At 38.3% G+C, this 22,776-nt stretch overlaps 1 protein-coding gene across 3 annotated transcripts; it reads left to right on the top strand.

Moving 5' to 3' along the window:
• The first annotated feature begins 1,245 nt into the window (after positions 1-1,245).
• Positions 1,246-21,761, top strand: LOC121413614 (serine/threonine-protein kinase LATS2-like). Of its 3 annotated transcripts, none has more exons than XM_041606513.1 (7): positions 1,246-1,759; positions 3,847-4,418; positions 13,517-13,685; positions 14,262-16,868; positions 17,582-17,815; positions 18,818-18,924; positions 19,453-21,761. In XM_041606513.1, exons 2-7 carry the CDS (start codon positions 4,038-4,040, stop codon positions 19,951-19,953), a joined length of 3,999 nt encoding a protein of 1,332 aa, XP_041462447.1. In that variant the 5' UTR covers positions 1,246-1,759; positions 3,847-4,037; the 3' UTR covers positions 19,954-21,761. The 3 variants fall into 3 exon arrangements, with proteins under 3 accessions (XP_041462447.1, XP_041462448.1, XP_041462446.1); XM_041606514.1 differs by having other exon boundaries at positions 1,246-1,804; positions 13,520-13,685; XM_041606512.1 differs by having other exon boundaries at positions 1,246-1,804.
• The last annotated feature ends 1,015 nt before the right edge of the window (positions 21,762-22,776 follow it).

Raw genomic sequence — 22,776 nt, 5'->3', positions numbered from 1 at the left:
CGCCAGTGTACAGCCAATGATCACTTATCGATAAATAAAATAAACTTCAGAGGGGGGGGTAACCAAAAATTAAGGACATTCATCCACGAAAAGTTTGAAAAGAAAAAAAAAAAGGTCTTCACTTTAAAAGCACACTTATCATAGACCATCACATATCCCATTGGGGACGGATCCAGGATTTTCAAAAAGGGGGGCACACTTTTCCTAGGAAAAATTTGACAAGCAAAAAAAAAGGGTCTTCATTTTCAAAGGGGGGCACTGGGCACATTTGTGGTTTTAACGGCATTTTAACATTCCAAATTTTAATTGTGCCTCTCGAAGGGGAGGGTGCACGGCCGGCTATGACCCCGACCAATTTACGCTAGACTAAAGGATAATTTTGATTAATAATAACAATAATAATAATAGTTGGATTTATAAAGCGCTTTTTGCCTGATGATACAAAGCGCTGCTATTATTACCCCGGCTTTAGCTCGAGCTACATATAATGTAATGTCAAATTTATTACCATATTTGAAAGGTATTTGAAACATACAATATTAGATAATGAAATCATTTTACTCGCGTCCACCAGCCTCATAGCTTTTGCATGAAAGCCAAATAACCTAGGAATTTTAATTGAATTGAGCGCGGAGCGTAGGGACCGCACGATAAATTTTACGTGTTTTAATAGAATATAAACTTAGGTAAAAACTAAAAAAAAAAACGAATCAACGCAGTATTAACAGCTTGTAATAATTTTTTGATGAATAACAAATATAATAATCTTCTCTGTCTTGAAAAGTGTGTGTGTGTGTGTGTGTGTGTGTGTGTAGGGGGGCACCCCCGGGTTTACGCCAGTGGGCTCAATTTACGAGTACTACTCTGTGTTTTGTGGGGTTATGTCACTCAACTCTAGCTTTATGGGATAAAACCAAAATATTCTGGACTTTGCGGGGACCGGGGCACCGACCTGCCCCCCCCCCCCCCCCGTTTCTTACATTCATTCTTCTTCTATCATTTAATGCATTGTAATTAAATGTTTATAAGTCTTCAGGGCCGTGGCTCAATAATTTACCAGTGACATTCATAAGTTCTTAGTGTATGCGAAACATCCGCCTCCGCGCGATAGCCTCCAAATTCCAAAAATTCTAAAGACAGATGGATTGATAAAGCCGCCTCGAGCCTCAAGGCCGCCGATCGGCCGAACGACATTCCTGATTATGGCTCAATTCTCCCTACTCAAAGGTATTTCCCATAGTTCCACTGGATACCATCCGTGGGAAACAAACTGTGTGTAAAATAAACGGAGGTAATTTGTGTAGATTTTGCACATGTATTGTCTATGCGGAACAAGATCGATGGATATGCCGTAATTACGTGGAGGAAATTACTCCGTTACACAGTGAAGATCGGTACTTGACTTCTTTGGAATCCCGTGGAATCACTTGGATATAATATTTAACGGAAAATTATCTTCTATTGATATTCGAATTTGACGAAAGCGTCAAAATCTTATTCGGAGATGCGAGGAATGTGAAGCTACCTGTTTCACTTCAGTGTTTGGCGATCGTGTGGATTTCTGCGTGTCGTCGTACACACACAAGTCGCGTTGTGTGTGAATTCGAGTGAGCGGTGTGTGACACAACAATATGGCCACCGACATCTGCTGTGGAGTGGGAAAACATGCATTGTTTATGTTCCATACTCATCAGGCATCATGAATTTCAGAGCAAACTTGAGAGTAGCTTCTCCCTGGTTTCCCCCGTAAAGATTTTAGGTGCCTCATAGTTAATTCAGATGTAGATATTGATAATATTTTTAGGTGAGATTTAGGTCTTGTTTTAATCATTTTATTTTTTAAATTGGATCAAAATTGGATGTGCCAAATTTATTTTTTCTTAGGGGGGGTCTAACTTTTATTTTATATAGTTTTAATGTAGATAAAATGCAGTCATGTCAACGGTTCATGTTTATTTTCTCGGGTCTCAGTGCTTTCACCGTCATAAATGGCCTATGCCTAGAGTTTTACTTCGGAGTCTGGGACTAACAAATTATTTGCTCACAAAAGTGGTTGTTATGTTGTTACCTTTACGGTACTTATTTCATCTTCTTAGCATGTAACGCTGTGTTTTCTGAACACCTTGATTTCGCCACCCGAGGTAGAGGGGGTCCTAAAGCTACACACTCATTTTATCATGCAGAAAAATAGTATTCCCTGTGCCTTAATTTCTAAAATTTGTTCATATTATTATTAGGATAATAAATTAAAGCAAATATAACTCCAAACAGATGTGAGTTTTCTCTGCATTTAGAGATTTACTGCAGCCTCTGTAAAAAAATGGAATAGGAATCATTCATCGCTCTGCAGTCACAATTTCACACACAGAGTGCGCATTTGCCATTAAAAACTGCACGGGCGATGAGTGGTGCATAGCTTTTCAGGACCCGAATAGCCTTGGGGCCCCGGCCCCTACCATACCTGTTGTTTAATAGATTATCATCTAGCCCATCCCTCCCTCCAGGATAGGGTCCTAGGGAAGTGGGAGGGGTTATTATGGCAGTAGGATAACATATAAATTTGGTAAAGTGAATTGTTGCGCAGTCTTGGCACCATTTTCAATCTGAAAATTTTTTATGAGATTTTTGGCACACAAGAATATACGGAACATTAGCAGCTGGATTTTTTTTGTGAAATGAAATAAATTCTTGTTAAATCAGTGCTCCACACTTATCCTTTTTTCTACTGGTCCAACCCACTCATTCAATGAACGAGGTTATGATATAACCTTGTTCTCAGTTACATCTCCATGTGTGGCAAAACCTGTGGCAATGTTTGGCTCATTTTCTCCTTTTTTTATGGGACAAATGCTTGATTTTCTTACACTGTCAGATTTTATTACAGTTATTCATCATATAACTTGGCTCTTCTGTAAATTTAATTTCTTAAATTATTTTTTTCTTGATTAAAAATAGATATTGAAAAATGAAAATTTTCTTGCCATATTACTTTCCACCAATAGAGGGTGTTCACAAAAATATGCCCAAAATTCAAGTTTTTGAGCACTCTGGTGAATACAAAAATTATTCCCAAGTTACTAATGAAAAATAAATTGCAACTGTATGGAAATTAGTAATTTTAGTCACAAAAGTGATATTTTAATGATTTTTTAAAGTGTGTGCCAATACAACATTGGCATAACATAGTCCTACCTGGAGATTCTCCACAGGCAGGATGGTAGCAGTGAACAAGTGGTCCAACCTGATCATTTACCAGTACATGTACCCAGTTTTTACTGGACCGAACCTAAACCAAACAGGACCGAATACGAAATATTGAAAATTCAATTTAATTTGAGCAGGACCTTTCATTATAATTTCTATGCACACCCACTCAACTTGCTTCTCTTAAGTGTGTTCAACCGTAACCATCCAAATCTAACAAAGTTTCCTCAAATTTTAATTGATGGGAAAGAAATTTATAAAATCCAGACAGCAAAACTAAATCTTACAATGTAGAATAACATCAGACAAAATATTCCTCACTACTATAGATTAGACTTTTTTTGTTTAATGCAAAAGAGAATCATTAATTCCATTATCAAATTTTGCTTCTTGCTGGAAATATGAAATATGAAGTATTCACCCAAGTGAGCCAGTGAGGTGAATGGGTACCTGGCAGGATTCATTCCTTGATTGCATTGACTTCATGAGTGCTGCTAATGAAGCAGCAGTTGGAGTCAAGGATAATTATAGTTGCCCATAATATCTCCAATGGCAAAGCATTGCAAATCCAGCTATCAGTACTTGAAATCACTTACATTTCATTGAAAACCTATAATGTTTCTTCTTTTTATCTTTCAACAGGTCACTGCAGTGCAGTAGTTTCACTCAGCCGCACTGACACATGGATTTATACTCTGGAAATATTATAAAAAGTGACTTATATGTAATTTCTCATGCTGCCTGTGGATTAACCTTACACTCAAGAGAAGAAGAAGGAAAAAGACTTCATAAGACTTTTGCAGGTTTGTGACAACTGCGTCAATCGGGGCGCAATGCAGAAGGGGGCGGCCAACTCCAGGCCGCAGATTTTCGTAGGGAGCCATAAAAAAATGCTGCAGAACATCTCGGAGAGTCTACGTCACCTCCAGGTCAACCAGTCTAGTGATTCTAGTGGTAGCGGGGCGCAACCGCCCTTGCCACAAAATGGCAACCATGCCAACGGGAGCAACTCAGGGGGAGGGCAGGGTGCCCAGGGGGATGGGGTACGCCCTGGAGATAAGAGTCGGAGGGCATTTGGGGGACACAAAGAGAAGCTGGACAGAATTAGAAACAGTCTTCTTCAGGCCCATGAGAATGGATTCGATGGGGAGACAATAAAGACACAGTATCACCATCAGCAGCCTTCACCTATCCCATATGATGAAGTAACTCAGGTAAGTTTTATGTAATGAGTTATTTAATAACCACACTTTCAATTGAACCCTTTTGATAAGTTGGTTCAGAGATGACTAAAAAAAAAGTCTTCATCATCAGGACATCAACTCATTTGACTATTTGATGTCTCAGTGATCACAGAAAGGTCTGATATGTAAATGGAATAAAACTCTTGAAATCATTTAGATTGTCCAAAAAAATCGAAAAATCATACTATCTCACTCTTTTACTAACTACATACAGGTGACTGTTACTGTACTTACACACATGCCACCCTTGTTCAAGCATTTACATGCAATTCTCCTTCAATGATTCATAACCATTCATGTATGACCACCTGTGTATGACTGATCACAATTTGAAACTACATGTAGGTGAAAAGTAAAGGTTATATTTTTCTTCTCATATACATGTATACACGTTGCCAGGATAGGAATTGTTTATTCCAGTATAAATATTCCTTTTTGTTTCCCTTTTTACAGCTGGTGCATGAACATTGACCTGTTTTTTGATTTCTCAACTCTGAATTTGTTTACATGTACACTGAAGGTAAACTCTGTTTTAAAGTTGTGGTTTAACTTTGGCCAATTTGTAACACAAAGCTCTCAGTCTGTGACACTCAAGTCGTGCATAACTGTCTTGGAATTTTAATGTTCTTCTCCAAATCCCCAATACAATACATGCAGAAAGAGCACAGTTACTGTACATGACTAGCATGACAATACATTGTAGTTACAGTTGTACAAAATATTGACATTTTGGGCTTCTCATCATCCTAGGGTTTAGCAGAGTTACAATGTACATTGTACACTAGCCTACTACTGCACACATGCTGATCTCCTATCACTTAGGCAAGGCACCACAATAACTTTTTTCTTGGTGGCCCAATTACATGTAGTCCATCAAAATCATCAAATTCATATTTTTGGTAGCCTGGAAAGCATATTTGGTGGCCCTAAAACAATATAAAACATTGCAATTTGTAAAAACGCTTTTTTTTTAATTTTTTATTTTTGGTTGCCCCGGGCTACTGCTAATGTCGAGCCCTGCTTTAGGCCCTACATGTATATGTTTGACGTACTGCCTCTCTGCCATGTCATGTTGTGGCTGGCCCATTTTTAAAAATATGAAATTGAGTAAATAGCAGACCCGACATACACATTACATACTGTACAGTGTATATTTGTACAAGTGTAATGCCAACAGAATTAAGAGTTTGGATATTAACTTTTTAAAGTGTACAGTACATGTACATGATGCTCAGTATACCAACAATTTTTAAGATGAATGAGGCTAGCCTAGGAATCAAAAGACTTATTGATTTTCTTTGACTTTTTCTAAGAGCACAAAAATTCCAAGAGGATTAGGATGATCAGATGAGCAATCAGCTAATCTTCTTTTGTTGCAATCTTTTCAAGCAGGAGGTGTTTTTAAGAAAGAAAGACAGCTTGATGAGCTGTTTTTACCTTGAATTGAATGACACAAATCTGTTTCAGTTTATTTTCTTATGATGTATATGTACATATACATGTAATTGTCCATCTGTTCCATTGCTATTTTAAATTTTTTAAGTATGATTTGATGTTGTCTTCAGAAGGAATGAACTTGTTTTTATCAAGATTGTTGAATCACTGCATTTGTAATTAAATATTCAGGATTATCAGGAATGTTTTTCTTACACTTGTACATTTAAAAAATTTACAAGTAGACATACATGTACAATGTACATTAATGTGCAAAGTACAGATATGAATCTGAATTACAATTCTTATACATGTAAAGTCAATGAGGGAACAGTACTGTTCATGTACATGTATACTAGTCAGAAATTAATTATTTCATTTTCATTGGGCCTTTACAGACATGTGCAAAATAAGTTTATTATGCATACTAAAAAATGAAATGATGTGACCACTTCACATACATTTAAAACATCCAGACTCTACAGAGTATGGTACATTGTACGTATAGATCTTATATTAGGAATTAGGATGATGTACAAATACATTGTAAACTGCTTATTGACACAGCAAGATCACATTTGTGTTTGATTAGAGGTATTTAGTTTGATGTGAACATGCACAGTTAAATTTACGTGTACATGTAGCTCAATTATATTGTGAAATTTTGTTTGACGCTTAATGAATCTGAAGTATGAATAAAATGGGGCAAATGAGGTCCTTTGATTAAAAACCATTTTGTGTTGCTATGTTCAAAGTAAAAGTAGTTCTGTTGGTTTGATACAATCACCGAACAGTTGCTTGTAAAAATCACAGGATTACTGTAATATTCAATTATTTTCCCAAAGGAACTGTCTCAAATACCATTCAAAGCAAACGGCAATCCCTTTGACACTGGTACATTGTACATGTATACTTGCGCAGCCAGCTTAAAACTAACTGGGACTTTATTTACCCCTTGGCCTCAGTTAATGGAAACCAAAACCCAAGAAGAGAATCAATCTTATTGGAAAGAGTAAAATGAGAGGAACAATTTACAAAAAGTTTCATCAAAATCGGTTATGAAATAAGCAAGTTATGGAAGATTAAAAAGTCTTGTTGTACTTTCTACATGTATGTGGATCCTCAAATTGGCAAATGTGCTTCAAAATGGCTGATTTTGTGGACAACTCTCCATTTGTTTTGTACACATATTTTCAGATTTTCCCCTTTATTTTACATATTTCACATTATCACCTCCTGACCTTGACATACATGTATATGGTGTGGATTATATTTTCCCATGACATATGTTGTGCTCAGAAGGAGGCAAGATGCAACTTGAAAGATAATGAGGAAAATCTGAAAATTTGTGTACAAAACAAATGGAGAGTTGTCCACAAAATCAGCCATTTTGAAGCACGTTTGCCAATTTGAGGATGCCCATAGAAAGTACAACAAGAGTTTTCAATCTCCCATAACTTGCTTATTTCATAACCGATTTTGATGAAACTTTTTTTTAATTGTTCCTTTCATTTTACTCTTTCCAATAAGATTGCCTCTTTTCTTGGGTTTTGGTTTCCTTTAACCTCACTTTCCCTTCAACATGTACATGTAGGAGAGAGTGGGGGTAAATACATGTACATGTAAGGCCATCTTTTTATAATTCCAATTTATATATTTTCAATGCACACAATACATGTACATGCAGCAGATGATGAAATATAAAATGAAACATTTGGAAATCAGAAAAATCAAAGAAAATGATCAATGAAAGGTTGAGAAAAATCTGACAAATAATGAGAAAGTTATTAGCTTTTGAATATTGTGATCACTAATGCTATGGAGATCCTCAAATTGGCAATGCGACAAAGATGTGTGATGTCACTTGTGAACAACTCTCCCCATTACTTAAGTATATATTTCACTTAAATTACCTCTTTTATTACATCAGTAGATCATGTGTTCTTTTATAGGAAGGCGTGTAATAACGATTTTTTTAAGAATACATCATGGATGAAGAATTTGTATCACCATAAGAAAAAAGAAAAAGAGATATTTTTTGGGTATTTTATAGTCCATCAAAGGGAAAGTTGTTCACATGTGACATCACACATCCTTGTCGCATTGCCAATGGGAAGATCTCCATAGAATTAGTGATTGTAATATTCAAATGCTCATAACTTTCTCATTATTTGTCCAAATTTTCTCAAACTTTCTTTGTTCTTATTCTTCGATTTTCCTGTTTTGACACAAGCCTACTTGTTCCAAAGGTTTCATTCCCCTTTATTAAGTAGACCGACATTACAAACTCAGATGGCCTTATTTACCCCACTCTCCCCTATGTCATCTCCCAAGTGCCAACCTACTCTGTTGTATTTGATTTGAAATGGAATATGAAATTAAAAATTAATTTTTTTTCTTTGATTTGTATTTACAAATGTACATAGGCCTGCAATATAATGTACTCTCTCACTGCACAGCAGCCGTATCACAATTCTTTATGATGACACATGCAGAAAGAATGTACGGTAGTTACAGATGGTACAGTGTGTGTATAGTATGTACATGTGTAGAAACAGAAGTTGATAGTCTGGGTTTGAGGCTACAGCCCAGGGAAATTGAAAGTGTAGTCTATGCATGTGTATGATACATGTACTAGGCATTCACGCAAGAAAAGAATATTGCAGTAATTGCACCTGTAGAAAAAATGGATACACTTCAGTCCATGAAGCTACATGTACATGTTCATTTTATACTGTATGTAATTTCAGTTTAGAATTTAAGAAAATGTGATATGATTTTTTTGTCATTTGTTTGGGTGTCTGTGAAAGTGATGTTAGGAAGCACATTCTTAAAATGTTTCTCATAAAATTGGGATACAACTTTTTTTTTCAAAAATATACATTTACTTGAGCCTACATGTACATGGACATTGTACCACTGTTCAGCAAAGTTTGTTTACTTTCTCTATTGTACATCAAAATTTGTTATTTCTTTTTACGCTACATTTACATTCCTAGGGTGTGAATTATGCAAAAGCCACTTGAGCTCATTTTTTATTCTGCACATGTAATTACAAGTAGGTCATCCAATTTTTATGAAGTTTTTTCAATGCTACACTGTATGCGTTGGAGTTGAAAATATTAACCGATACACTGTACATGTATATCTAACTACATGTAGATAGAGTAAAATAGGCCCCTATTTATAAAGATACTGTACATTATAAATATTTTTTGCCCAAAGTATCCCTTTAAAAAGTTTAAATCATATTTTCAGCCTGGTGCATTCTGTGCTGTACCCTGAAATTGAAATGTGACTCTGCAGCAATAGGGTAGGGAACTTATACAGTGTTTACACAGTGACACGGCTCGGGGGTTTGACACGCGAGCCGTGCTCAACACGGCAATTTTATGCTGTGTAAACGCGATCAGTGTGATCCGCGAACACGGCTTTTTTGATCCGCCAAAATCGTAGGTTTCAACCCGCGAGCCGAGTCAGACTCGGCAATTTTTTCGTGTGTAAACAGAAAGCCGTGTCGAACTCTCTTGACCAGGTCACTGCGCGCGCTTTCACTTTTGGCATTGTTGTTCGCACGGACAAGATTCGATTCCGGCGGTGAATTTCCCGCGTTTAATTTGCGACGTCATAATTCTTCTTCCGTTCGAGATCCGCGAGCTGTGTTGAACTCGCCTTTTTATATGTACGTATAAACGCGATCTCTGATCCCTTCTTCGCAGTGTTCAACCCGGCTCGCGGATTCAACACCCGAGCCGAGTCAATGTGTAAACACGGTAATAGTGAAAGTGAAATACCTCTATTGCCTCGAGGGAATATGAACCCTTGACCAGGTGGTTGCAGACATGAATTCAAGACCAGGGTCACATCAAGCATTTGACCCTGATAGGCTGATAACATGTACAAGATATGGTATATGCCTACTTTGTTTTTACCTGTTCAGTAGTAGTACATGTCCATGAAAAAAGGCAAGCAATGATTTTACATGTGTACAATGTATGCCTACTTCTTGAAGGAGTGAGCTCCTTGTGCTTTTGGTTTTCTTTGTTATCACAGTGGCTATATGTTTATGTATCTTCTTTTTCTTCTTATTTGTTTTCATTATTTTCTCCTTTTCCTTATCCTCCTCCGTTATCTCCCCCCCCCCCCTTCTTCTTGTCATCTTCTCTCTTTCTGTCTGTTTCACTCTGTCTCTTCCACTGCTTCTTTCATCTGTTTTGTTAGTTCTATTGTTCACTCTTTAACAATAGATCTCTCTTTTGTATTGGCAGTTGCATAGCTTGGTGAGGGGGGTTGTGTAATTCTTTTCTTTTGAGGCATCAAACAACTTGTAGCTTGGGATTAGTCTGTGTAAATAGACTGTTTGTGTGTCCTCTTGTAGTGAAGATGCTTTAGTGCAATGTGCATAATAATGTACACGTACATTTATATTTGATTGTCTGTTATACACTGCAGTCCTACATGTCAGCCTACATGTATATGTATTACATTGATGATTGTACATGACAACTACATACATGTAGGCCTACATGTATTTCTTTTCTACTACACTGTAACTTCAAAGAAAATTTATGCCAAAGCCTGCATGATGATATGATTAAATTATTATGACCTACATGTATTGTATTTGTATGTACATGTAGGGCCTACGTGTAAAACCTGTATTTTCCTCATCAAGTATTCATTGAGTGATTAATTTACATACATTAGTATTTGTGGGGGGGGGGCTTTTACAGGTTAAAAGGGTAGGCACTATACACTCGAGGAAATTAAAAGAAAAAAGTGGGCAAAATTAAGGGGAGAACAACGTTGAAGGAAAAGACATCATTTCGGCCTAGAGTAATGTTTAAAACAAACTTAAGAAGTCATACATAGTTGGTTCTTCATTCGTCCAATTGTCCGATGCACCTCGGTCCAGCAGTCAGATGAATTTTCCTGGTTGTTTGTTCATCCAATGGGTCTCCATGATGTAGACTAGGTCTGGATGAAAGGGGTGCAAACCAAATAGGTTTGATCAAAGTCTTGTGGGTCACCATTGTCAACAAGATAATAGGCCCAGGAAACGTGCCACATTCTTGGCATTCTTGGATCAGGACCACTGAATCCTCTGTGTGTGCCCTGTGAGCGTGCAGGCAGTTTGTGTCTGGTTGTGATGTAAAGTGGGTAGAAAATAAAAGACCCATGAGGTCATTGGATTAGTAAGGTTTGATCTTCTCTGCCCATTGATTGAGAGTGCATTTTTGTATATGATTGTAAATAGAATATTCCCCTGATTATCAGTGATTGCATAATTCACAAACCTGTTATACATCTGCATAGGCCTACACTGTATGCTTTTTAAATGATAAAGCCTACATGTCCATGAGCATTGTAGGTCTGTATTTGCATGTTTTTTATGATAATGATGATTTTGAAGATGATGAAGGTGATGATCATGACGATGATAATGATATAAATGATTGACAATGTCAATAAGGCCTACATGTACATATCAGTCATCATTGTAATTAAATATTAAGAATACAGTGATTGTGGTTGAGGAAATATTTTTATGAATGATTTAAAGGCAATTTTTCCTTTCATATTGAGTTGAATTATTTTTTAAATTAAAGGTAACTACTCTTTTTAGCACTCTGCTGTACATGTACCGTATGTAGGCGTAAATTTTTGTATGTTAAATTGCAACATGTAGGCCTACATGTACCTTGTAAATATTTTGGAATATTATTTGTGGAAGATCTTGGGTTGATTCTGGGATAGATTGTGGCCTGAATGGCATTTGGGCTGTGATAAGGGCGAATACACCTGTACATGTATATGTATTACCCTCATGTTACGGTTTTTTTACTTTTTATACAGTACTACATGTGTACTCTACATGTAATAAGAATAAGAGGCACTAGGATACCTAAGGGGGTGCAGACTGATCCCTGACGTACCTCCTGTGAACTTGAAGAATTTTTTTTTTTTGCTTGTCAATTTTTTATTCCAGTAGAAATCCTTTATTTGTGTTTGTATTTGCTTGTCAAATTTTTGGCAGACGAATGAGGTCTTGTGCCCTTGCTGAAGCAACTGCAATGCAATGTAAATACATGTACATGTAGGCCTACTGTACATTTCATGCACTAAAGCAATTTGACATTCACAATCACATTGGAGAGTTAATATGATGTACATGTACATGTATTTATAATAGGCCTCCACTGTAAATCATGTGCATTACTGCATCATACATGTACACTACACTGGACTTGCATGTATTACATTGGAAAGAAGTCCATGGCATTCTCCAAATGTTTGGAAGTGGGTCACAGGCGTATGTGAAAAAGCTATGGCGGAGTGGTAACAACAGAAAGACGGCAGACACAGGATCTGGTCGTGCGCATTCCGGGGATTCCCATTGCATGTTTCAGCACCGTGAAATCAATGCCCCCACAGCCCCCTAGCAAATTCCGATGGGGTTTCTCGCTGGCTTGAGTGGCATCTATAGGGCTCTATCGTTCAAATCTTTAGCTCTTGAAAGGTTAACAAAGTTTTTTTTAATAATAATGATTCTCATATTACATTAGACCTACATTGTACATGTTCATCTGTACACTAGGCATTTTTCACCCCCCCCCCCCCTTGACAGTGCATACATGTACATGTAATCTCCTCATATAATCTAAATACCAGTACATGTATTTCTAAATATTAATTTTGAAAATATCATGCATGGATGAATGATGTACATGTACACCATGGCTGTACGCTGCGGTTGGGAATTTTGAAAACTAAACATAAAATTTACAGAAAAATTAACCAAAAGTCTATATGAAATTCTACAATTTCACTTCAGATATTGCAAAAGTGCCCCATCATCTTAAATGCATAATGTATGAGTTTTTTAAAGAATATTTTGATCCAGATTTAAAATAGAGCTAATTTGAATTTTTAGAAAATGTCTGCTCATGCTTGGAATCACCCACATACATGTTTAGTTGTGAACTTGTGATTGATTAATCTGTTCAATTGCAATTTTTGAATAGTCCGAGTCCGACTCCTACAAGTTGACTATTGGGCAACTTTCTTTGGTTTTGATCGGCTAAGATGCAACATTTGTAACTGTGGTACTAGTGACTGGCAATGGACTATTAAGCTGATGATACTGGTGGGTTTCATAAAGCTGTTCGTAAGATAAGAATGACTTTACGCACAACTGATGATCCTTTCTTGTGCTATGTGATATCCCTATGTAATTGATTTATGACCTAAGAACACGTTCCAGTCGAGCGTAGAGTTGTGCGTAACTTTACGATCAGCTTTATGAAACACCCACCTGAAATGTTAAATTTTTGTTTTAATATCACAAACATGGACTAGTGTGTTTGTTACTGAAAGGTCCTATATCAAACAGCTGTTGGATTGAATTGGTAACTGTCGGATAAAACATTTGACAAGTCCTTTCATGACACTGTGGCTCTCCTACTACATGTAGATCAGTAATCACCTGTGTATGTTTTCAACCCATCATTCAGTTAACAGCATCATTACATCAATGTTTTCATGTCGTCAAGTTCAACTAATTGTACATGATGCCTCATGGTTATACATACTAATAGTAGAATTTACTTTTCTCCTGTTTTGCTGTTCCCTAGCAGGAAGGTGGATTGAAAGTCTCCCAGCTCTCCAGGCTGTATCAACAGCAACAGCAGCCCAAGGGCCCTGACTCCCCAGATAGTAGCATCAGAGACAGTAGTAGCTACGCCAGCAGTACAGACAGTTCCTCAATCAGCAACGGCAGTGGTTTCCGCTCCATCCCAACAGGTGAAGATAAAAAAATTATATTGAAAACTGTATAATTCCGAAAGAGAAAGTTATGAAGATAGAGAGCCCTGATATTAACCAGGCAGGGCTTCATTATAAACAAAGATGACTTATAATGTATGGAAGTTACCTGAATCAATCTAAATACTGTACGTCATAGTCACATCTACAAAACTGACTTCAACCTGACCAATGGTACGTATGTATGCCTCTGGAAATAATGTAATAACATTGTTCAAATCCAGAGTGTGCCATAGTAAATCTAGTAATGATATTACTATCAATAGGTATTTTGGCAGTCTGATGATTTGATATGGTATGAATGATGCTGTTTCTTATATCAATAGATCCTTGTAGAAAAATAAAGAAATAATGGAGAATTTAATGAATAATAGATATGAACAAATATTGCTTTATTAGACGAAGCTCAGCAGTAATTACACAGAAACATACTGAAATGGTACAACTTTACTTATTAAAGAAATCATCAACATTATATGACAGTCGTCTTGAGGTTTAACAAGTATTTATCGAAGTACAGTATGTGACGGGTTATATTTTATTTCCTTGCCACAGGTTATGGGTTGAAGCGGAAATCTAGCTATGATGACAGAGGACAGCCAATGATACAGTCCAACCCACCCGGGGAGACCTTGCAACATCCATCACCCTACGGTCAGCAGACTTCCCGTCAACAGATCTACTTAGCAAGTGGTGGTGACAATGCCCGCAGTCTTTCATCCGTATCTTCAAACAACTCCTTCAGTGATGGCAGGACTTCTTCCATTCAACAGCAGCAGCCACAGACTGCTTATACAGGACGTTCGTACACATCCACGATGGCCCATGGTGACAGTTTGGTAACGAACGCGCAGGCAATGCCTTATGTGAAAGCTGTCGCTCCTGCGGGTGACAGTAGACTTCAACCGCAATGGAATGCAATGAATTACAGTGGTTATTCTGGACATTCAAGAGATAGTAGCGGGCAAATTCATATAACAGCTAGTAGGGCGCCATCAAGTAATCTGCAAAGCACAAACCCTAATAGGTCTGGTGCACCTATGGAAAGGACAAATCTAGCAAATAGGCTACACGTAGGTAAGAATGGTGATGTGATTTACCAGTCGTATGTGAATCCAAATAGAGACAGTTCAGGGTATAAATCTAGCCTGACTATGAATAGGGTGCCAGGGGCAGCTGATACTGGTTATAACCAGTTAACAATCAATCCAGAGGACAGAACTATCAAACGTCAAACTGTTATCACAATCTCGACGACGTCATCGACGACATACTCAACGGGGAAGACGTTTACCGTATCAGATCCTATGTCATCACACAATCCGCCTCCTTATCCTCAAGGAAGGACTTATAATGTCCAAGCCGCAACGGCAGCTGCACAAGGTCAAAGCATTCCCCAGTCCAATGGATATGACTTGGGACAAAGACATGGAACAATGACGAATGCCACCTATGCAGGGCAAGGCACACATGTGTCCAGTCAGTTGGCAGTTCCACGTAATCCACCAACTGGTTTGAATGCAGCCTACAATGGACAGGGTACCAACATGTCAAATCACCTAAATGTACAACCTAGTCCTACACCTACAGAGCAACATCGAAGCTGTGCACATATAATGATATTACCCGCAGACAATCAGCCTAGCATTTACAGTCCAGATATGATAAGTGCTATGATAAATAAAACTCAGCCTCCCCCAAGTTATGAATTCAGTACCCAAAATCGGCAGACCCCAAATTCAATTCAGACTCAAGCAGGTCATGTCGGTGGGCCTCAGCAAAGAGGAGGCACACCGACCATGACTCAATCGCAGTACAATACAGCAAGACTCACTCCGCAGAATAGTCAGGGTCCTAGCAATAGCAGTACTGTATTCAAGCCAATCCCATCACAGATGGGAGGCAACGTGGTACAGATTCAAACCCAACTCCCGCAACATCATCAGCCTCAGCCGGCAGTTGTGACAATTAGTCGTTTAGAACCAAACAATGATTTACCAGGAAATAGCAAACCACCGCCACCATACAGGCCGGCAGCTACTGTGCAGAATGTGGAGACGAAGGCCAAAGACTTGCATCTCAAGGTTCCAGTTGCTGCTGCAGTAAGTTCAACTGCCGTGCCAGGGCCTGGTTACTCCTCACCACCTTTTCTTCAGTCTGTTAGCAGTACCCCAGTGGCAAAACCTGTCCTTCAGAAAGCTCATGGACCTGATCAGCCACCACCTGCAAGAGGTCCATCACCAGACACGATCAGCACTCAAAGCACTAGCACACAGAGCTCTTCCGCAAGATCAGAATCCCCTCTTGTCAGACCTCCATCTCTTATTTCAGAGATTTCAGATGGTTGTGATTTGGAGAGTGCATCTAGCGATTCCCAGCCACTCGAGAAGAGCAGGATCGAATCTCCTGTGCCTGAGCGTAGGAACAAGGGTAGGCATAAGGAACGGTATGAGCCTCGTGTCAGGGTCTACAGACCGGAAGCCTATAAGTTTTACATGGAGCAACACGTTGAGAATATCCTCAAGTCGCATCGGCAAAGAATCAAAAGGCGGATGCAACTTGAGCAGGAGATGCAGCGTGTTGATCTCACCCCAGGGGATCGCGACCAGATGAGGCGGATGCTTTTCCAGAAGGAGTCCAACTACCTCCGCCTCAAGCGTGCCAAGATGAACAAATCCATGTTCAAGAAAATCAAAACCCTTGGCATTGGAGCCTTCGGTGAAGTGGCTCTTGCCAGGAAAGTTGACACCAATGCCTTGTACGCTGTGAAGAAGCTACGGAAACTAGACGTCATACAGCGTAACCAGGCAGGCCATGTGAAAGCGGAGCGGGATATCCTGGCAGAAGCGGACAACGAGTGGGTAGTCAAACTATACTACTCCTTTCAAGACAAGGAAAACTTGTACTTTGTGATGGACTACATCCCAGGAGGTGACTTGATGAGCCTCTTGATTCGCCTTGAGATCTTTGAGGAGGACCTTGCAAGGTTCTACATTGCGGAATTGGTCCTGGCCATAGAAAGTGTGCATAAGATGGACTTCATCCATCGAGACATCAAACCAGATAACATCCTGATTGATAGAGATGGTCACATCAAGCTCACTGACTTTGGCCTTTGTACTGGCTTCAGATGGACCCATGACTCCAAATACTATCAGAAACGTGAGTTTAATCATTTTATACCCGGCTTTCTTTTAAGATGGAATAATGCTACACAAATTTGAATTTGATGTAATAAACAAATGTCTATTTATAGTTGCCTACTGTATTTGTATTAACATTTTCTAAAGTCCCTGTAGCCAAATGCTGTAATGCATTGTTACTAATGCATTACAGCATTTGGCTACAGGGACTTTAGAAAATGTTATTGCTAATGATATCAGGAGGACGGAGGGACAATTGTGAATATGTTTCATACATTTATTTACCAATATCCAAAGATCAACTCCCACAAAAAAATGCCCCTGGCTTGACATCATTCTGCCAATGACATGTGACATGAGAAAACATTCTTTGTTCTTACAATCAAACAAGTGTTCCTGTCATCACACCAGTCAGTCAGATTAAGTTTTTAGGGGTTAAGTGACATAATTTGCATTATCACTCTACTCCATAATATTCTACAATACAAAACATTGAAACGAATGCATGAAATCCCATTGACATGACCAATTTATTTTCATTCTAGCTGATTACATGTAAGTAGACCCAAAGTACCAACTTTCACACAGCTGAAGTTCCTTTGAGTGGTAAAGTGGTATTTAATGCTGTGTTCAATACACTTTAATCACGTAACTTCAAGAGTGAATATTTGATGTAACTGCTCTTGACAATTCAGCTATCGTTCTACCATTACTTTTAATCCTACGCTACAGCTGGCCACAATAGAACGGACAGCATGGAGCCCTTTGACACCATGGACCGAGGAAAATGTGGGTGCAGTCACCACCATTTTGATGCCAAAGAGAAGGAGCATGACCGTGCCTCTCATGACAAGCGCCCTCTGAAGACCCTTGAGAGGAGAAAGAAGCGTGAGCAGGAACGATGCAAGGCCCACTCCCTGGTTGGAACCCCCAATTACATCGCCCCTGAGGTTCTTATCAGAACAGGTAAGGCTTTATTAACCCATAGAATTTTAAAGACATTCTTTCATTTTCACAGTTCTGCATCCAGATTATCATATGTAAATACAAGTTCAGATTCAGGATACTGCAGCTCGTGTCATCATGGATTACCACCTTGATACAATCTGTTGTCTATCAATTATTCCATGCCCAGAAGGTCTCGACACTCATCAACATCTGGTTCCCTCGTAATTCTACAAGTCTTAAAGGGAAATGAAACCTTTGGAACAAATAGGCTTGTGTGGAAACAGAAAAATCAAAGAATAAGAATAAAGAAAGTTTGAGAAAAATCGGACAAATAGTGAGAAAGTTATGAGCATTTGAATATTGCAATCACTAATGCTATGGAGATCCTCCCATTGGCAATGCGACATGGATGTGTGATGTCACTGATGAACAACTTTCCCTTTGGTGGACTATAAAATACCCTCAAAATGTCTCTTTTTGCTTTTCCTTATGATGATACAAACTCTTTATCCATGATGTATTCTTAAAAAATATGTATTACATGCCCTCATGTAGAAAGAACACATGATTTATGGATAGATGTGATAAAAGAGGCAATTCAAGTAAAGTAAAGGGGAGAGTTGTTCACAAGTGACATCACACATCTTTCTCGCATTGCCAATTTGCTATCTCCATAGCATTAGTGATCACAATATTCAAATACTCATAACTTTCTCATTATTTGTCTGATTTTTCTCAAACTTTCGTTGATCTGTTTCTTTGATTTTTCTGTTTTCACACAAGCTATCTTATTCCAATGGTTTCATTCTCCTTTAAAAACTTTGGGTAAAAATTCCTGTGCTCATGCATTTCTGTGGAATAGCCTCCTGAAGACATCAGAAACTGTATCTACTGTATTTTGAGTCTTTAAAAAATCTCAAATCCTTTCTATTTATTTCTTTATGCTACTTCAGCACTTCATAGAGTGGTTTTAGTGGCTTATGTATAGGTCTTATTTTAATTATTATCTTTGCTTTGCAGGGTATACTCAGCTGTGTGATTGGTGGAGTGTAGGTGTCATCTTGTACGAGATGTTGGTTGGTCAACCTCCGTTCCATGCAGACTCGCCTGCCGAGACCCAGTTTAAGGTATGAAGTTTGTGCATTTTATAGTATATGTGCCATCACCAATGCTCATTATCACAAGCAGCTTGTGGGTTAACCACTTTTTTCTTAGACATTCGAGATAGCACTGGCCCTGAAAGGGGATTGAAAAATCAAAGCAATATCTAAGTGTATGATGAATCCCAATAGCAGGCAGGAATAAGGATTAGTCAGAACTTCCAACTGAATGCCTTGCCATCAAATTTCTACAGAGATAGTGCAATACAAATTGCTATTAATGTGTAGATAGGTACTGTATGAAGTGATTGTTCCCCTCCCCCCTCCCAAAAAAAATAATAAATGAAAATAATGAATACAGTAAAATGTTTGGCAGATTTAGGTCAGTTCTGAAGAAAAAAAATTGTCTTGCTAAAGGAAAGACCTTTCACGATGTTAATCAAATCATCACACAGCACTAGTTTATTTCCTTCGCAACTCTGTATATTACCTTTTTTTCACTAGAAGCATGAAGTCAATTCTTATCCCAACATTTGATTGTATTTTGTGAAACAGGTTATCAACTGGAAGCAATACCTTCACATCCCGTCCCAAGCCAAGCTCAGCCGTGATGCCTCTGACTTCATCCGCCGACTCTGCACAGGACCAGAGGAGCGCCTGGGCAAAAACGGTGTCCTGGACATCAAATCGCATCCGTTCTTCCAGACCATAGACTTTGACTCCAACATCCGCAAGATGAAAGCCCCCTACATCCCCACTGTCCGCCACCCGACGGATACCTCTAACTTCGATCCCGTCTCGCCGAATAAGCTAGGCTCCAACTCCAGCACAGACAGCTGGGACAGCAACCCTACCGAAGAGGAGAATCATCGGCAGCAGACGGATCATGCCTTTTTCGAGTTCACCTTCCGCAGGTTCTTCGACGACAACGGGCATCCGTACCCGCTGCCCATTGACATCGACTCGCCGCCTGGACCTGGTGAGATGGAGAGATCTGAAGGGGATGGAGCAGCTGCTCAGAGCAGCACCGACATGCAAGACATGGACTATGTCTGATAAAAATGAACAACAGTTCATTTCCTTCATACAAGATGACAGCATTTGATATGCTGTGCCTCGTTTGAATTGTCTTTTCGTGTTTTCTGTTGTATGGTATGTTTTCATTAGAATTTCCTTCCCCTCAAAGGGGTCATAATCTTGTTGGTTATGATTATTTTGACTTTCATGATTTTCAGCTGCACCGTAAATATGAAAAATTTAGTGAATTAAATTTAATATGCCAGTGTCAGAAATTTCACCTAAAGATCCATGTGAAAGTGGATTAAAGGCCTTGACAATTTAATGCAATTGCAGTAGATCCTTTTGAAAACTTCCTTCGAGCACATGTGGGTATATATTACTTGGTTAATACTTAAACCTCGCCTCTGAAATTTATATTGATGATCATTCTAAATGCTAGACCGTGTTTTGTATGTATTTTTTTTCAGCCCTTTGGTTAGAGCTACATTACACACCTTTATTGGTTGTTTGTTTTAAGAGGGAATCCATAACATATTCAGTTGCGTGACCTCCGTGCACATCCAAGATGGAATGTGGTGACATTCAACACGCTTGAATTGTCAGACCACGATCCTTGTCTCGGTGGTGTTCACACGGGGAGTTATAGCACTCTGAAATATGTTTTTAATTGACATTTCTGACATATTTGTGATTGGATTACTAAGGTGTGAGGGTTTCTCTGTGGGTTTGAAGACTTTGATGGGAATAAATTGAATTTATTAATTCCTACAATTTGATGACATGCACAGTGTATTTGAGTTGTTCATGGCTGTCAAGCACTTGTTGCTGATGCTATGCTGTTTTAATGGCCTCCTTAATTAACAATTTTTTTATTTTTTTGGGGGGAGGGCATGTTTAAAGGTGTAATTGTTCAATATTACGCATCATTCATGTTTCCAAAACAACAAAAATCAGAGGGCTATGCCTATCCTGATTACATAGTGCCTACGTAACCCTGTGTTATGGGTGACATCCAGAGAGCATATATTAACACGGCAGATTACAGGCATTAGGCATACAATTGTTATCAGCTTTAATGTGTGTATGTGTAGGAGGACACCATTGTCATGGTACATTCCGACATGCCTGGAATAATTGATATTTAAAGACAAGAGTTGAAGAGGTCGGGGAAGTAAGCCACCAGCCGAGTTCAGGGATAGTCATCTTACAAAACAAGACATGGTATGCATAGATATAAGAGCTAGAAGGCCGTTAAAGCAAATTCATATTGTTGGTTATTGCATTAATGAAGGGGGCAAATCCCTTTTTATTAGGTAAACGATATCAAGACAGCATGCAAATGAAACGAGCTAGAAGGTCATTATGGAAATTTACATTGTTCGTAATTGCATTGTAGGGTCTCAAGTGTACCGAAGACACGAAATACAAAAGCGGGCAAATCCCTTTTAAAATAAGAATTTTGTTAATGATATCAGTACATGACATTCAAGAGAAATAAGAGTGGAAACATTGTGAAAGGTTATTGTTAGTATTGGTATTAGGGCATTATGTGGTGTTAACTTGTACCTGAAAGAGTTTGGTGTCGAAAGGGGGCAAATCCTTTTTAAGAAAATTTGGTTAATATTATAAATTATTTCCTCTATTTGGAAATATTAACATTATGGGGAGTTTTAGTAAATTTTGTTACTCTGTCACTCCTGCTATCTGTAGGTTGGTGGGATATAAAAATACAGGATTGCCTCCCTCCCAAGAATTGTCACTAAAGAGAAAGTATTCAGCTCATCATTAGTTTTGAAATATTAACGCCAAGTATAATAGTATAGATTTTCTGGATCCATGTTGCTCATGGGCTACCAAAATATCGTTTCAGGGTGAGGGTTTACAGGGCATTATCATAAACCTACACAGATGTACTTTTATTGTAATTATCTTCAGAGTTGTATCATTGGCACCCCCCCCCCCCCCCCCACACTTTCCCCAGTTAAAATCTCACCAATTAAGCAAAATCCACAATGTCAGAGACTTGATGCTTGTTTAACCAAGTGAGATAAAATCAATGCAATTTACTGCCTCTGTTTTATCAAGGAATAATGGAACATTAGTTGAGTACAAAGTCCATTTCGATTAACATTCTTTGCCTGAAAACAAGACAGATAAATAAACAGAACCTGCTAGTACTTGTTGCTTTTATTGGAAATGAATGCATGGGGTTTAATTGTCTAGGTTTCATAAAGCTGTGTGTAAAGTTGCACACAACTTTAAACATGACAGGAACATGTTCTAAAGTGCTAAGTCAGCTACATAGGGTTATAACATTTAGGACAAGAAAGGACCACCAGTCAAGTTTAAAGTCAATTTTAACTTTATGAAACATCCACCAGTGTAGATGTGTTTTAAAACCCATTGTACTTGAGGTTAAGTTTCAGAGAAAATTATGTATTCATAAGTACTCTTCATACATGAATTCACTTAGTAATGTATTCTCCTTAACGTAGTTGTGTTTTTAAATCATGTTGAGTCAGAATTCAGGTGTATACTGATACTGCATTAATGAAATAATTCAGTTCACATGCAAGTAAAGGTAGAGTTCTCATTGTGAAGGAATAGATGTATTCAGACTATTCTTGTGCTGGAAGTTGAGCTAGAAGTGAATCAACCTGACATATTCAAAATTCTTGAGAATTTTATTTTACGAGTTTAACCGTTGTGCATTTTGAATTGTTTGCCCATCCAATTCCTTGTCTTACCAGAACATTTTTGTGTCACTGCTGTCCAGTGAAGCGCTCTCTGTATATGTTTTTATACACTCAATGAACAGTGGCTTATTTTTAGTAAAAAACACCCATTCTCACTGTAATG

This window comes from Lytechinus variegatus, chromosome 4, assembly GCF_018143015.1.
Source record: "Lytechinus variegatus isolate NC3 chromosome 4, Lvar_3.0, whole genome shotgun sequence".
NCBI classification, from domain to species: domain Eukaryota; kingdom Metazoa; phylum Echinodermata; class Echinoidea; order Temnopleuroida; family Toxopneustidae; genus Lytechinus; species Lytechinus variegatus.
This window is presented reverse-complemented; position numbering and strand designations above follow the sequence as displayed.

What these genes read in the sequence shown, in the direction of transcription:
- LOC121413614 (XM_041606513.1), top strand. Translation starts at nt 4,038, where the DNA reads ATGCAGAAGGGGGCGGCCAACTCCAGGCCGCAGATTTTCGTAGGGAGC. An exon ending in TGAGGTTCTTATCAGAACAG is followed by an intron (nt 17,816 to 18,817) that starts GTAAGGCTTTAT and finishes TTTGCTTTGCAG; the next exon opens with GGTATACTCAGCTGTGTGAT. An exon ending in CTGCCGAGACCCAGTTTAAG is followed by an intron (nt 18,925 to 19,452) that starts GTATGAAGTTTG and finishes TTTGTGAAACAG; the next exon opens with GTTATCAACTGGAAGCAATA.